The 13,687-nt window shown below is 51.0% G+C and overlaps 1 protein-coding gene across 1 annotated transcript in view; it reads left to right on the top strand.

The window, feature by feature from the left end:
* The window catches only part of LOC119705740 (hydrocephalus-inducing protein-like), a 41,662-nt gene that overhangs the window by 1,553 nt on the left and 26,422 nt on the right, over positions 1-13,687 (top strand). The window contains exons 2-9 of the mRNA XM_038148504.1: positions 302-374; positions 1,477-1,593; positions 3,288-3,407; positions 5,156-5,290; positions 6,694-6,893; positions 10,317-10,435; positions 11,733-11,937; positions 13,008-13,200. Coding sequence (XP_038004432.1) covers positions 303-374; positions 1,477-1,593; positions 3,288-3,407; positions 5,156-5,290; positions 6,694-6,893; positions 10,317-10,435; positions 11,733-11,937; positions 13,008-13,200 — 1,161 coding nt within the window. The 5' untranslated portion in view covers position 302. The remainder of the gene's footprint in view (positions 1-301; positions 375-1,476; positions 1,594-3,287; positions 3,408-5,155; positions 5,291-6,693; positions 6,894-10,316; positions 10,436-11,732; positions 11,938-13,007; positions 13,201-13,687) is intronic.

The raw sequence follows: 13,687 nt of genomic DNA, 5'->3' as shown, positions 1-13,687 counted from the left end.
ACAGCTTTGTCTGTCCTAAGTCTTATTAATGTTCAGCATTTTGGCTCCAGGTTTCAGTACAATCCATCTTTGAATTGCACAAGGTAGCCATATAGTGCAAATAAAGTCCACCTAGAGGCCTAGCACCACTAGCTACTTCTGCCAAACAAGCACTTAGCTACTTTCAAATCATAGAGAATCTTTAGCAGCAGTATATCCCTTGAGTCTGCCATGAATTGGGTTCTGGATTTTCAGAGCTCCATTGTTGCTCCTTCCAGTTTTGTTGAGGCATTATCACTCATCTGCGACATCCTCCTTTCAGAATGGCTTCTGGATTCCCGAGAAAGACACCAACACCTCGTCTTTTGCTCAGGGACAGACTGAAGCCTACAAATGTGAGTAGCCACTGGGGCTGTGTTAAGGCTGGAAGCTCCCCTGGTGTCCCTGCTCTCCCTGCCCCCGTTGTCCAGCAGCGCTGGGAAGCTGCAGACCCCCTCCCCACCTCTGTGCCGTGCTCCTGTTGCTGGGGGCTGTCCTGGGGCAGTAGGGAACACTGTGTGATGTTTCAGGGACAGCCCAGCACCTGGCCTGGCTGTGCCAGCGGAGCCAAGTTGAACCAATGTTCAGCTGAAGCCCCCAGCATGGGCTCCTTTCCCTCCCCTTTGCCACAGGAATCCCTTCTGTCAGGCTGGGCACTCACCTGTGCTGCTCTGACCAGCCTGCCCTTGGGCACCTGGGCATGGGGGGGGAAAGCTCCAACTCTGCCCAAAGCCTTGAGAGCCACGGCTGGTCCCAGCTGGAAGAGCTTCCAAAGCAGCTGCTCTCTCTCAGCTGCTGGGTGGGCACAGCTCCAGCCCTGCAGGCAGCGCTGGAGGCAGGGCCACAAAGGTCCCTTGCTGTCTGGAGCTCCCTTGACTGAAGATGCCCCACTGCTGAGGCTCTGTCAAGGAGAGCCCTCTGTTTTCTTCTGTGGAGGGCTCTGTCAGCCCAGACAGAGAAGACAAATGCTAATTAACAGAGAGAGCTAACACTTGGACACATTCCTGTGCACCTCACTCTTGGCACAGCTTTTCTTTCCTGCTTCTCTTGGACTCAGCCAGCAGTGCTGTCTCCTCGCTGTGAGTTTTGAGGGTTGTGCAGCGATGGAGTTTGGGCGGTTCTGGGAGCTCCTCCCCACTCTCTGAAAAGGTCACTGCCTCGATCCAATGAGACCTAAGAGGAAACAAATGCCCAAAGAGCAGAAATCCCCAGACATGTCACACCAACCACGGTGAGACTAATGGGACAGAGCCATGTGCTTGGAGTGTGTGTATGGCGCTCCGTATTATTAATGTATTGGCGTGAAGTATTTCAGCAAGTGACTTCCAGGGCTTCCAGAACTGTCCTAGTGGCTGTGACCACAAACTATTCACCAGTGCCACTTGCTCAAGAAAAGCCTTTCTGAACAAGCACATCTCTGAGGTTCTTGCTGGTTTGTTTGTTTGTTTTTCCTTTCAGGTGCTTCCCTCTAAGTTCCAGAGGGAGAAGTTTCTCAACACAAAGCAGGAGGCCAGCACTGGGAGTTTTCTGCCCAGAATTGGCCCATGGATAGACCTGAGTGAGACTGGTCCAAAGGTAGCCTTTTCCTGCTCTTTTCCTTTCTGTTTGATGTGAAGTTTGAAGAGGGTGTGTGCTTGTGCCAGGCTTGCCTCCAGCAAAATACCTCAGTGTCCAGGTCGTGCTGTCATTGCAAACTGATGAGAGTGGTGCACTGGGGGTCCTGATGTGCACTAAGGCAACACAAATAACCTCTGCTGAAGCCGCTGAGGTGTGCTGGAGTGTAGCTGCCATTGCTAAACAATGGGGGGAAGGCTGGGGTCACAAAGGCACAGAATTGCCATTTGCCATTCTCCTGCTGAAGGAGCCACCTCTTGCTTTGGTGTGGTCACCATCAAATGCTCAGGGTCACAGGATTCCCTCCACAGTGGCAGCGTTGGCCTTTGAAGGCTGAGGACCTGCAGTAATTACTTCAGATTTAGCAAAACAAGTTGCATTACAGCTTTGGGTTGGAACAATGTGTTGGACCCTAACGGGGTGTTAGATTTTGCAGGCTGCCAGATGTACAGGGGACTCACCCTGGGCCAAGGGGAATGGATGTGCTTTGTCTGGATCAGTGCCTACTTAGAGGTGTGTTTAAAGCTGCTTTTCTTGCAGGACTGGCTCAGTGTAAAGCACAGTCCAATGGGGAGGTGACCGAGGTGGGCTGTTGAGCAGGAAATTGGCAGCAAGAGACATGGCACACACTGGTGAAGGATTGCCCTGAGAGGGGCATTGGGAACACCTCAGGGAAGGGCACAACTGAGGGACAGTGTGCTGCAGCCACTCCCTTCAGCAGCCTGTGTCTCCCGTGAAGTCACACAGGAGACCTGCTACCTCTGTTAGAAAGGCAGTAACTTTTAAATGCAATGAAAGGGGACAAAATCATCAAAGCAAAAGAAAACTGTTCATTGGTAACAATGCAGCTGAGCTGGGTGTGTGTCTCCCTGTCCCCGGAGACAGCAAAGCCAGCCTCCAACAAAACGGCAATCTTTGTATCCCCTTTGGACCTGGCTGGGACAGTCCCTGGCCCCTTTCCCCTTGGAGAGTACTCGGGAACTTTCCTTTTCCCTGACAGCCAACTTTTCTGTCCCCTCCCCTCTCATCCTCCTTCCTTTTGGCCAGGTCTTCAACCCCGTCCCTCTGCCAGCTCCCAGCAACACAACAAACCAACCTGAACAAATCCAAACCACAAACAGCACACAGAACCAACAAATTCCATTCTTTCACTTCATAACCTTTTGGCTTCAGCCAAATATCACCTCATCTGTCACACCTCCTCTGGTACTGTTCTCTTCTTACTGATGCCTAAAATCTAGATCAAATATGGTATTTGCAGTTGTGTGGGCCTCGGTTTCCCTGTCTCAGAGTAAAGGACGTCCCAAAATTGTTTCCCATAGAGTCTGGTGTAAATTTGTGGGTTTTACTCCATGAGTGCTCAGTCAGTGTCCCAGTGGGCACAGGGCTGTGCTTAAGGTAAGTGCTACCTGGCATTCTGGAGAAGGAAAGCTGGAGAACTAAAAAGAGCAGCTTGGCTTGAGCCTGCTCTAAGCTGATCAAGCAGTTCTCGATCAGCCCAGAGCAGAGGTGGGTGAGCCACTGTTTGCCCAGTGTGTCCTGAGCAGATGTGCTCACCCAGAGCCTGTACTTCACTGGGGATCAGTGTAAGATTCTCCTTCATGATCCTTCTTCCCAGCAGCTGAACCTCTCCCTGCTCTCTCTCGCCTCTCCAGCTGTCACCACCTTCCCCGAAGCAGAGCTTGTTTGAGGTTTCCCCACCAGAGATGGTATTTCAGAACTTCGTCGCTCATGAGGTCTCTGAAATGGTGCTGTCTGTCATGAATAAGGACAAGGTAAGTGCTGGCACCTGGAGCTTTAACCCTGTGCTGGAAGAGGAGAGCGGTGTCATTCCCCGAGTGTACAGCAAAGCAAGTTATCTGCTGCTGCACATCCAGAAGAAAATGTCTCAGCACCTTGCTCTGCAAGATGGTGGAAATCTTCCTGTGCTGGGAATTGTCCCCTGATTTTGGCCTTGCATTGATGCTGTCTATCCCAAAGGAGTTTCCTTCTCTTGAAAGCTCTGGATTGATGGGAATGTTGAGGCCTGTACAGTTCTTACCTGCTCTCAAGCTTTGCTTTGTGTCTGTACCACATCCTGTATCTCCTTGGTTCCTGGTAGGAATCTCTGCCTCTCTCAGCCTGTTGGGCTCCCTTTGTGCAGCTCACAGTCAGCTCAGGGGCTGAGTCTTCTCCACTTTATGCTGGAATCACTTCTCATTACTGGCATTGGCACTGCAGGAAGTGTGTTCTGAAAGAGCCCTGGAATCAGACTGCTGTAGCAGAAGCAGCGGGAGGCCTTTAGGTGCCACTTCAGGCTCCTGCTAAGCTTCATCCAGCTCTGCTCAGCTTTTCCAAAAGCAACAAGGTGCTCTGCTTTCCCTCTGGAGAACCACAGCACATCCAACACTCTTGGAGGTTTTCACTTTCACTTGTGATTGTTTTGCAGTTTCCCAAGAGAGCTGAGAGGGAAAAAGTAGAAAAATGTCACCAGTTGTGTTCCAGTGTAAAGAGGAAAACGGAGAGCATTGGAATTTCAGTCAAGGAAACATTTTCTCAAATGAGCCTTGTGCCAAGAGTGGGCTGGTGGGAAGAGACAGGAGGGAGTCAAATCATCTGGGTTAGACTTTCTGGGAGCATTTTGGTGCTCAGGTGTTGATATCAGGTGTGCTAGAAAATGCATTTGCTGTGTCTCTGAGTCCCAGAGGGCAGAACCTGTCCTGCTGGCTGCAGGCAGCAATGCCCAGCAGCCCAGCTTGCCTGCACAGGCAGCAAGAACCCCTGCAGGGCCAAGATTGGCTTTTAATACTGGAAGCACACTGTCAGTCAGTGCTGGTCATGTTTCTCCAGGCAGAAAATGCCTTTGAAGCCTATCATCGATAGGCACAGCCTGGCTGTGTTTCCATCACTTTTGGCAGGCTGATTGCTCTCATGGTTTTATGATTCTTCCTTGCTGCTTTACTGCCCATTTAAATTCTCTTTGCCATCTCCTTGTTTTAGGGATTGTCTTGCTGTGATCCTTCTTTTGCTTTTCAGATTTGCTTTTATTCCCAGCAAGGCCACAGTGTTTGGGCTCTCTTGCTGGTCTGCCTGTCTGACTGTATCCCCAGAACGTCCCTACCCAAACCTGATCTGCTAGAAGGGAATTTCTTCCTTCCCCCAGGACAATGGGCTGGTTTGCTTTCAGGGAGCACATTCCCCCTCTGGAACACGACTGCATGGCTGCGTGCAGGCAGAAGCCAGCAGGTTTTCTGGCCTTGTTGAATATGCAGATGACTTGGTTCAGGTGCTCTGTCTCATCCTGCTGGTGCTGATCTGCTTGGCCCTTCCTTGCCACCAGGCTCTGCCCTACCGGCCCCGGCCAAAATGCTGGACGCAGAGAGAAGGGATTCAAGTTCACCCTTGTGAATGATGTGCCTGTGCCTGCACAGCTGAAAGTGCTTTGGAAAAGGGGTCCAGGAGGGATGGCACCAGGGCACAGACAGGTCTCCTCTCGTCCTGTTTCCACAAGTGGCAAAATCATCATTTCACGTCCTTGCTGCAGATTGCTCGGATGGTGAAGGTGTGCATGGAGAGCTGCCCTTATTTCGAGCTGGCGTGCCCCAGTGATGTGTACCACATCGTGCCACCAGGCGGCTCTGCCCGTGTGCGCATCCGCTTCACCCCCGGCGAGAACAAGGTGAGACAGGAGGAGCCAAAGCACAGAATTTTCTCCAAAGCCATTGTTTTCCCTGCACTCTGGGTCCAGCCCATTCCGAGCTGGGAGCTTGGCTCCAGGCTGTGGGCAGGCGGCCTGCAGCAGCCAGTCACACCTTGGCACTGCTGTCAGGCACTGCAGCCAGGCCTGACAGGCTCTGCTTCCCCTCCCTGCACATTCCTGAGCATTCCCAAGGGAAGATGCACAGGGAACAGGATGAAAATGACAGAGGAGTGTTGATAGATGTTCAGCCATCTCTAGGTACAGTGGAAGGGGTTGCATTGTTATGGAAAACACTAGAGGAACAAAGAGGTCAGAGAGCTTTCCTCCTTCCTGACTGCCAGCAGCTTCCCTGCCTCACCCTGGGCTGGAGCAAAGATGGTGCTTTTTCACAGCCTCTGTTCTCCAGCCTTGCAGCCGTGCTGTCCCAGAGCACAACTGACCATGGTACAGCTGCAGGGCCAGGGCAGAGGATGTGCTGTGCCCGTGAGCCCGGCCTGGCACAGGCACACTGGGCTCCGGGTGCCCTTGGTCAGCAGGAGCTGGCTGAGCTGCAGGGCACTTGGACACCTGCCTGCAGGAGCTCGTGTAGGGCAGGCACAACCTGCAGGCAGAGCTGGGAGCCCAGAGCCTGTGGCAGTGACACTTCATGCCTGTCACTGTGGTTGCTGTGTCAGCTGGCACCCATTCCGTGCCAAACGGGCTTTTGCCTGGGGGTTTGAACACCAGTGCTGAGGCCCTGGCAAGTCTGATCTCAGTGCTGTGATCTGGAGGCTTGTTCATACAGAAGGGTTCAGGACATGGCATGGAAGGGAGGAAGCCTTGCAGGGAGACAAAGAGAGGCTCTTTCCAACAGCATCCTGCTGCCTCTTAGTACTGTTCTTCTCCTGACTTGGTTGGAAAGGCAAAGTTAGAGGGGAGTTCTGAGCCAGCTGATGTTTCTACACCAGGCCAGAGGTGCAGGATCTCTTTGGGTGCAGCTGTTTTCTCATCTACCTTTTGCTGCTTTGAGTCAGTTTAACGCTTTGTCCTATTCTCAGAGAGTGGGAGTATAGAAACCTAAAGAGGAATGTTCTGTGTTCCCTAGCTCCATGTTCCTTAGAAGGAACTTAGGAATTATTTAACATCATTAAAATTTAGAGTAAAGATTATAGTGGCCTAGGGCAGTTCTTTGTATGACCCAAGTGACACAAGAGCTTAATGCCACAGAGATAGGTTTTGCAAAGTGCACTGGTGCCTTTAAAATGTGACATATTAGTAGAACTTAGTGTTCATTTTAGGATGGAATAGGTAAATTGATGCCCTTGAAGGGAGTAGATTTTTTTTTCGTCCTGCCATGGGGATGGCAGTAAATACCCTGTGCTGAGCAGTTTCTTTTCCTGCAGGATTATTCCCATGAGCTCGTCTGCCTCACTGCAAAGGAAAAGATCATTGTGCCAATTCGGGCCATTGGTGCCCGAGCCATCCTGGACTTCCCTGACCAGCTGGACTTCTCCGTGTGTCCAGTCAAGTCCAGCAGCCAGAAGACTCTGCTGGTTCACAATGCCGGTAACCGGGAAGCTCATTTCCAGCTGAGCACCCAGAGGTGAGGCAGCCCATCTGTTCTTGTGCAAAGGTGAAGGAACCCGTGGGTTTCTGGCTCTAAATCCCCCTGGCTAGCTTGGGATTTAAGCCCGCACGGATCCTACATGGACGAAGTAAGGGACGAGAAGCACTCTTTCTCCACGTGGTTCTGATGTCCTGTTTATTAGCTGGAAGGGGACATCTGCATCGTAGGGCTTCCAGGCGAAAAAAAGAGGAAGAGCTCCAAACCCAAGGGACATTTATACCCGCAGAATGGGAGGCGGGGACGGAAGGCCGCAGCCAAGGTGACACCAGTGAGGAGGGGCGAAGGGAGAGGCTACAGGGGACAGACCACCCTATCCGAGGGATACAATGGGAACAGTTCACCCAGTGCAGAACATCTAAATACCTATATAGTGCATCACAACACAGAGGATATCACCTTTAGGTGATAACAGAGTCGGGAAAGAGCAGCAAAAGGAGCCAGAGCCTCAGAGCTGCTGCCCTGCAGCCCTGGCTGGAAGTGGGCAGGATGTGTGGGGCTTGCTGTTGCTTCTCATGTTTGAAGCAGGATGCAGCCTCTGAGCTTTCTGTGTCCCAGATTTCCTGGGGGGTGCTGGAACATGTTGGTCACTGGCTTGCACCCTCCTGAGCACAAGCAGCTTCAGGAATGCTTTCTCACCACTGTCAGCCAAAAAGACCTGTTCTCTGGGAGGCCACAGGCATGTGGCTTTCCAGTGGTCCCCGCATCAGATGCCTCATGTGAGCTGTGCTGTGGGCAGCCTGTGCTGTTCCTGTTACTAAAGCTGATCTGATTTCCCTTGTCAGCTGAGGGCATCAGTCACCTCTTCTGTTCCATGATGAACCTTTGAAAGCTAGTTTAAAATTTCAAACACATGATTTAAATCTCTGAATAAGGCTGTGTCCCCTTTCATTGAGATTTCTTTTTCAATACTCTGAAGTTCCTGTGTTTCTGCCGTTTTTTCATTTTGGCTTGTGGTAAATGTTTGTCAAAAGATCACAAATTCTTCATTGGGAACTGTCATAAAGGTCCAGCTCCTCTAATGCCTCTCAGTATCCCACATGCCCATAGGTATATGCACAGGTGTACAGGAAACAGGAGACATTTAGGGAATATGTGAAAAGCATCTGGGCTGCTTTAGAAGAGAAAAGTATAGAATAACTTCTGCTGGGAATCATCTGAGCAGACACACTGCTCAAAGCAGGACCAGTGTCTGGGGATTGCAAGGTGCCATTGGCAGATCTGGACCTGTCTTTAGATGCCATACAGGAAAACAAACAAACAAATGGACCTAGTTAAAAAGCAGAAGAAAACAACCTATTAAAACCCTCTCCATACCTTATCTTTTCTGCCTGTTGGGTGCAGCAGTGATTCATTGAAAGGGCAGATCTAACAGGATGAGAACTGTCTTAAGGAGCAGCTCACAATTTACAAATAAAAGGCCAAAATTTAGCCTGCCAGCCCCATCTCCTGGCAGTGGTTTTCATTTGGTTATTACAGTGTCAGGGATGTCTCCTTCACAGCTCTTCTGTCTGTGGGCTCAGGGAACAGCTTGGTGGTGTTGGCTGAAATTCAGAGGAGTTGAGAGATGACTGCTACAGCAGGAACAGAGGGGTCTGGGGGGTACAGCCCGGGGTGGGATGTAGGAGATGCAGGGGCCGATTTGCACTCAGTTTTTCAGTCCTGACAACTGAGTGCTGGACTTGGCTGGATCCTCTTCCCCTGATAATTTGAAAAGAAGAAGATACCTTCTTTCTCAGGCAACCCCTGAAGTCAGGAGTGTTATTCCCATCCTGCCATCTGAGGAGCATGTAACATGGGACAGCAGTGGGAATGGAATGGAATGGAATGGAATGGAATGGAATGGAGTGCTGAAGTGTGGCCAGGGATTCCCTTAACTGGCAGCTTCTGTGTTCTGGTGAAATTTCTGGCAAAAGAATAAGAAAAAAGCCCTGTGCCTTGCCCAGAGCAGGCCCTGATCCCCCCGAGCCCCAGCAGAGAGCTGCAGCAGTGCTGGCATCAGCCCCGGGGCAGATGCAGGAGCACGAGCACTGATCTGGCTCTGGGGCTGCTGGGGCCTTGTCTTTCCTCCCCTCCCTCCAAAGTCTCCCGTCCAGCACATCAACATTGCTGGCCCAAGGCTTCTCCATCAGCCAGCAGGGATGTTCTCACCTGGGAATGGGAGCAGGTCAGGCCCGTCATTGCAGCAATAGGTCCTTCATGAGCAGAACCTGCAGCAAGTGACACGAATAAAGCTCAGCTTGCCAGATGTTCTCTGTATTTTTGTGTGTGATGCATTCATCACCAAACTCCCCAGAGCACACTTTTAAGTGACAGATTGACCAGCAGCAAAGCACCAAGGCCAGGAACTTTTGTTTCCTCAGTGGGGCTGTAGAAGAGCACAAAGCCCAGCAGCTGCTGGGCAGAAGCACATCTTCCCTGAGCTGTCCCTGAGCATCAAAGCACAGACTCTTGTGATTGTCAGGCAAGAGCTCTTCACCTGGTGACCAATCCTAATTGCTCCTCTTAAATCCAAAGTGCACCAACATTTTTGCATCAGCATTTCCAACACATTGCACAGAGTTTCTCTGCTGGGCCAAGCAAACAGTTACCAGCCTGGATGACAAGCCACAGTCCCAGACTGCGTTGCTGGTAAATACACAAAAACCTCCTGTTCTGCTTCCTTGATGTGCTCCTGCTAATGGTGCTTCATTTAGCTGGGATGGGATCCTTCATATTGTAAATGGCACCCTCCTTTGGGGTTTCCATGCCACTGGATTGCTCTAATCTGCATTTGCACTCTTTCAGAGTTTGGATTGCTCCTTTTCAGAGCAGCTTTCACTGAAATGCTGATAAAATGTCCCTTTTTAGGCTAAATCAGGATGTTTTCAAAGTAAAATAAACTAAAGAACCACACTGCAAATTCAACAGTGACCATTCCTTGGTCTTCAAGGAAAAGTTCCTTCTCCCTGCCTGATTCTGTAAGGCTGTAAGGAATTCCCAGGACAGGCAGTGCCCTAACATTTGCATCTCCTGAGGTGAGGTTTATAGGCAGCAGGAAAAGAGATATTCCCGAGGCAGTCAGTGTCAAGTTGTGCATGCAGATAGCTCTGAACCCTCTGTGTGCTCTTCACAAACCATTCTCGGATGGGATTGCTGGCAGTTGGACCCTTGAGTCTCATTGCAGAGAGCTGGATGCAGAGTGTGGGGCAGCTGAGGTCATTTACCCCCAGGATCTTGTGAGGGCTGGATCTCCTCACAGTGGCTCAGTGGCTGTTTCTGATCCTGTCTGTTCTGGCTGTCTTCTGCTGCCTGGGGTTGGTTTGCTCCCTGCTTGCCAAGTGAGCTGAAGTGAGCTGCACTGCAGAAGCAATCTCATGGCCAGGTGTCCCCCCAGCCCTGACCCCTCTCTTTGTGTTGCAGTCCTTTCTCCGTGGTGCCAGCCACAGGAACTCTGGGCGCTGGTGACACCATGCAGGTGACAGTGGGATTTCACGCGCTGACCAACGGTGACCATTTCGGGTCCCTGTGCTGCAACACAGGTGAGTGCTGGGCCCTGCAGGGGCGCAGGACAGTTCTCCACCATCACTCCCTGTTGTCCCTCCCCCTCCATTCGCTCCCGAGGTACCTCCCCTGTTCAGCTTCACCCCACAGCAAACTGAGAACTCCTTGGTGTTCAGGGGCTTGATAAAGGGCATCCCCTCTAACAGCCTAAGATTTTTGACTCCTGTTTTGCTGGCAGTTGCTGAGTGGAGGAAGGAGGATCCCTGATTCTTCACAACCATGTGGCTATGCCTGGGTGAAGTTTTATTTTATTCCTGGGCAGTGCTGTCTGTGAGGTCTCCATCAGACTCTCTCCAATGCAATGGATTTCTTGCACACCTCTGGCCCATATGCTGCTTCTCCATTGGCTTGTCACAGACCCTTTTTCTATGTTGCCCTTACACACAGATGTAGTTTCTGTCTAACAACATTTTCAGGCCCTCAAGTTCCTTTTTTTGTGACAAATCAAAACAAATTTTCCCTGTCCCCATTTCCCAGGCTGTTCATGCTGTTGCAAACCTCTCACATCCATCTCCCATTTGATTTCCAGACTGAGGAATCCCATTCAGTCTTAATGTAGAAGCTGCTCTCTACTTATTAATCTTTCCTTTATCCCTTTTTTATTTAATTTGCAACTCTCCAGCTTGGTTTTTGAGATCAGAACAATATCAAATATTTCAAGACTGATGTGGCTGTGGGTTTGGACAGGGAGATGATGATGATTTTCATGGTGTTCATTTTGTAGTGGTTTGTCATATTGCAGAGCCGGGCTGGCTGTGTTTCCTCCCCTGTGTCCCCTCCTGCTGTGGGCTGTCACTTCACTTGTTCCTCTGGGCCTCCTTTTGCTGCCCACATGCCCCCAGGCATATTTACTGGTCAGCAATAGGGGATCCAAGGGATCAGGAGAGACAGGAGTCTCATGGGATGCCTGGGGAGACCCTGGCCAAGCCAGGACTGAACAGGGCTCCTCAGCGTCACCCAAAGGACTTTGATGCAGAAATCCCAGTGATCTGGGTGGGTCACTGGAGCACACTGACCAATCTCCCTGTACATCCTGTCACCTTGGGGCCAAATCTCTACAAACACACTCAGAAAGAAGGTGTTTAAGGAGCTGCCCAGGACATCCTCAGGCTCTACACACAGAGCTGTCAGGATGTGATCAATGGACTGATCCACAGAACTGCTCATTCAGCTAAAAACTGTGACACTTTCTTCTGTGGCCTGTGGTTTGCTCTGTTCCTTTGTGCTCCCATCAGCCAGTGAGCTGAGCAAATATTCCCCTTTGCTTTGTTCCAGGTGAAGAAATTTTCCACACAAAGCTCCACGGAGAGGCTGTAGATCTCAATGTTGTGTTGAGCACGAGTTCTGTGGAGGTTGACAAGACTTTCATCACCATGTCAAGCCACAGGACCCTGTTAATTGAAAACAGGAGTAACATCACAGCCCACTTCCAGTGGAAGGCTTTTCCTACAGAGGAAGAAGACAATGAAGAGAAGAGGAGGTTGGTTTGAAAGATACGTTTCAGGGAGATACATGGCCCAAGACTGAAACTAACATATGGCCTCAGTGGGGTCTTGGTGCTTTTGAATGGTTTAGGCCAAGTAAACCATCCCTGGCACTAGGCTGTGTGTCCCTGGGCTTCAGGAGCTCAGCACTCAGCATTCCAGCTCCATTTAGACTCCAAGCAGGAATGGCATTTTGGGAAGGAAGGGTTGGTTGCAATGACTGGATTTCCTCAGGTTCTAATTGGGCTTTTGTCTCTCTAATCTTCTTCCTACCTGACCTGGCAACATGCCTAAACATTTCCTGAGTTGCCAGCCCCAAAGGTGATACACCCTCTTTTTTTCCCTTAGTTCCTTCAAAAGCTCCTTGCCCATCTGGGCTGGTTGTCTTCCCCTGCCCTGCTGTCAGAGAAGCTTTCAAGATCTGAGCAGAGAGGATTTTTTTATGAGAGAGGATAGTGCAGGATCCTTTCCCTCTCAGGACATTCTACTACCATGCACTGGGATGGGACCCAAAAAGCTCTGGATCATGAAAAGGTCTCTCCAGGAGTTTGCTGTCTCCCTCCTGCACAAGAAAGTCCCTTCCCCTCTCAGAGCCTCTGTTTTCATGCATATTGCATATAAAACCTCAAATGTCACTGAAGGGATATGGTGCCTGAATTCATCCGTTTCCTTTGGAAGTGCTCTGGGATGCTCTTGTGAAAGGCAGCGTAGGGAACAGGGCAGGTCCAAAATGGAAGAAACAAGGAGCGATGCTGGTAACACATAGCTGCAACCCAGCTTCGTCTCCCCTTCCCAGGGCTTGAGCCAGGGGATTCTCTTGAGGGGTGCTGGCTTTGGAAACCTCTCCTGAGCTTGCAAGTGTGGAGTAAAGCTACCTGCTGTGCCAGTGAACAGCAAGTTATGCTCTGATCCATGTGGGACCCTCACGGCTTGCGGTCAGCCTTTGCTGGGGAGCTGTTGCTGCTGCTCCTCCCCGAGTGCTTTGCTCTCCTGCACTCACACTTCTCTCTGCAAAGATGTGGCTTATTAAACAATCTGCTGGCCTTGTCTCTCCCTGTGGCTGCAGGCAGTGTCGTTTGCTGCGGCTGCCAAAAGAGGTGTGGCAGGAAAACTTAATGGAGGAGAAAGAAATAGAGAAGGTGAAGGGCTCTTGTGAAGATCGCACTGCCCGCCTGAGCAGCATGGTCCAGGAGAAGATGGCAAAGGTGCAAGAAGACCCCATGCTGTTCTCCAATGACTTTTTTTTCATTGAGCCAATGGTGAGTGATAGCTGAGAACCTCATTTTCCTCCTCCTCCTCTTCCTCTTCCTCCTCCCAAGCACCCTACCCCTGCCCCCCTTCCCCCCAGCTGCGGTCACTGGGCAGATCCTCAGCTGGCCCGATGTGCTGAGAGGGAGGACATGGAGTTTCTGGGGTGGCTGCAGAGCTCTCTGCTAAAAGCATTGCTGCCCTGCAGGCTCAAGGCAGGGCTGGGAGCCTGACAAAGCCCAGCTCTGCTGCAGGGCTCGAGCTCAAGGGCACTCGGTGCGTGTCCTTGCAGTGTCCACAGGGAGCAGTTCCTGTAGCAGGGGCTCCCCTGACACGTGGGGTTCAGCAGAGGCTGTTGGAGCACTGCCAGCTCACACACCCTGACCTGAAGCTTGCAATGGCTCCTGGGAAAAGGAGGCCAAATTCAGCCCAAGGTTAATCTCAGAAGTGCCAATCCCCTCCTGTAACCACGCCTTGCACTATTTCTGAGTGTCCCTT

Source organism: Motacilla alba, chromosome 11, assembly GCF_015832195.1.
Source record: "Motacilla alba alba isolate MOTALB_02 chromosome 11, Motacilla_alba_V1.0_pri, whole genome shotgun sequence".
NCBI classification, from domain to species: Eukaryota; Metazoa; Chordata; class Aves; order Passeriformes; family Motacillidae; genus Motacilla; species Motacilla alba.
The sequence above is the reverse complement of the archived record's forward strand: the minus strand, read 5'-3'. Positions and strand labels throughout refer to the sequence as shown.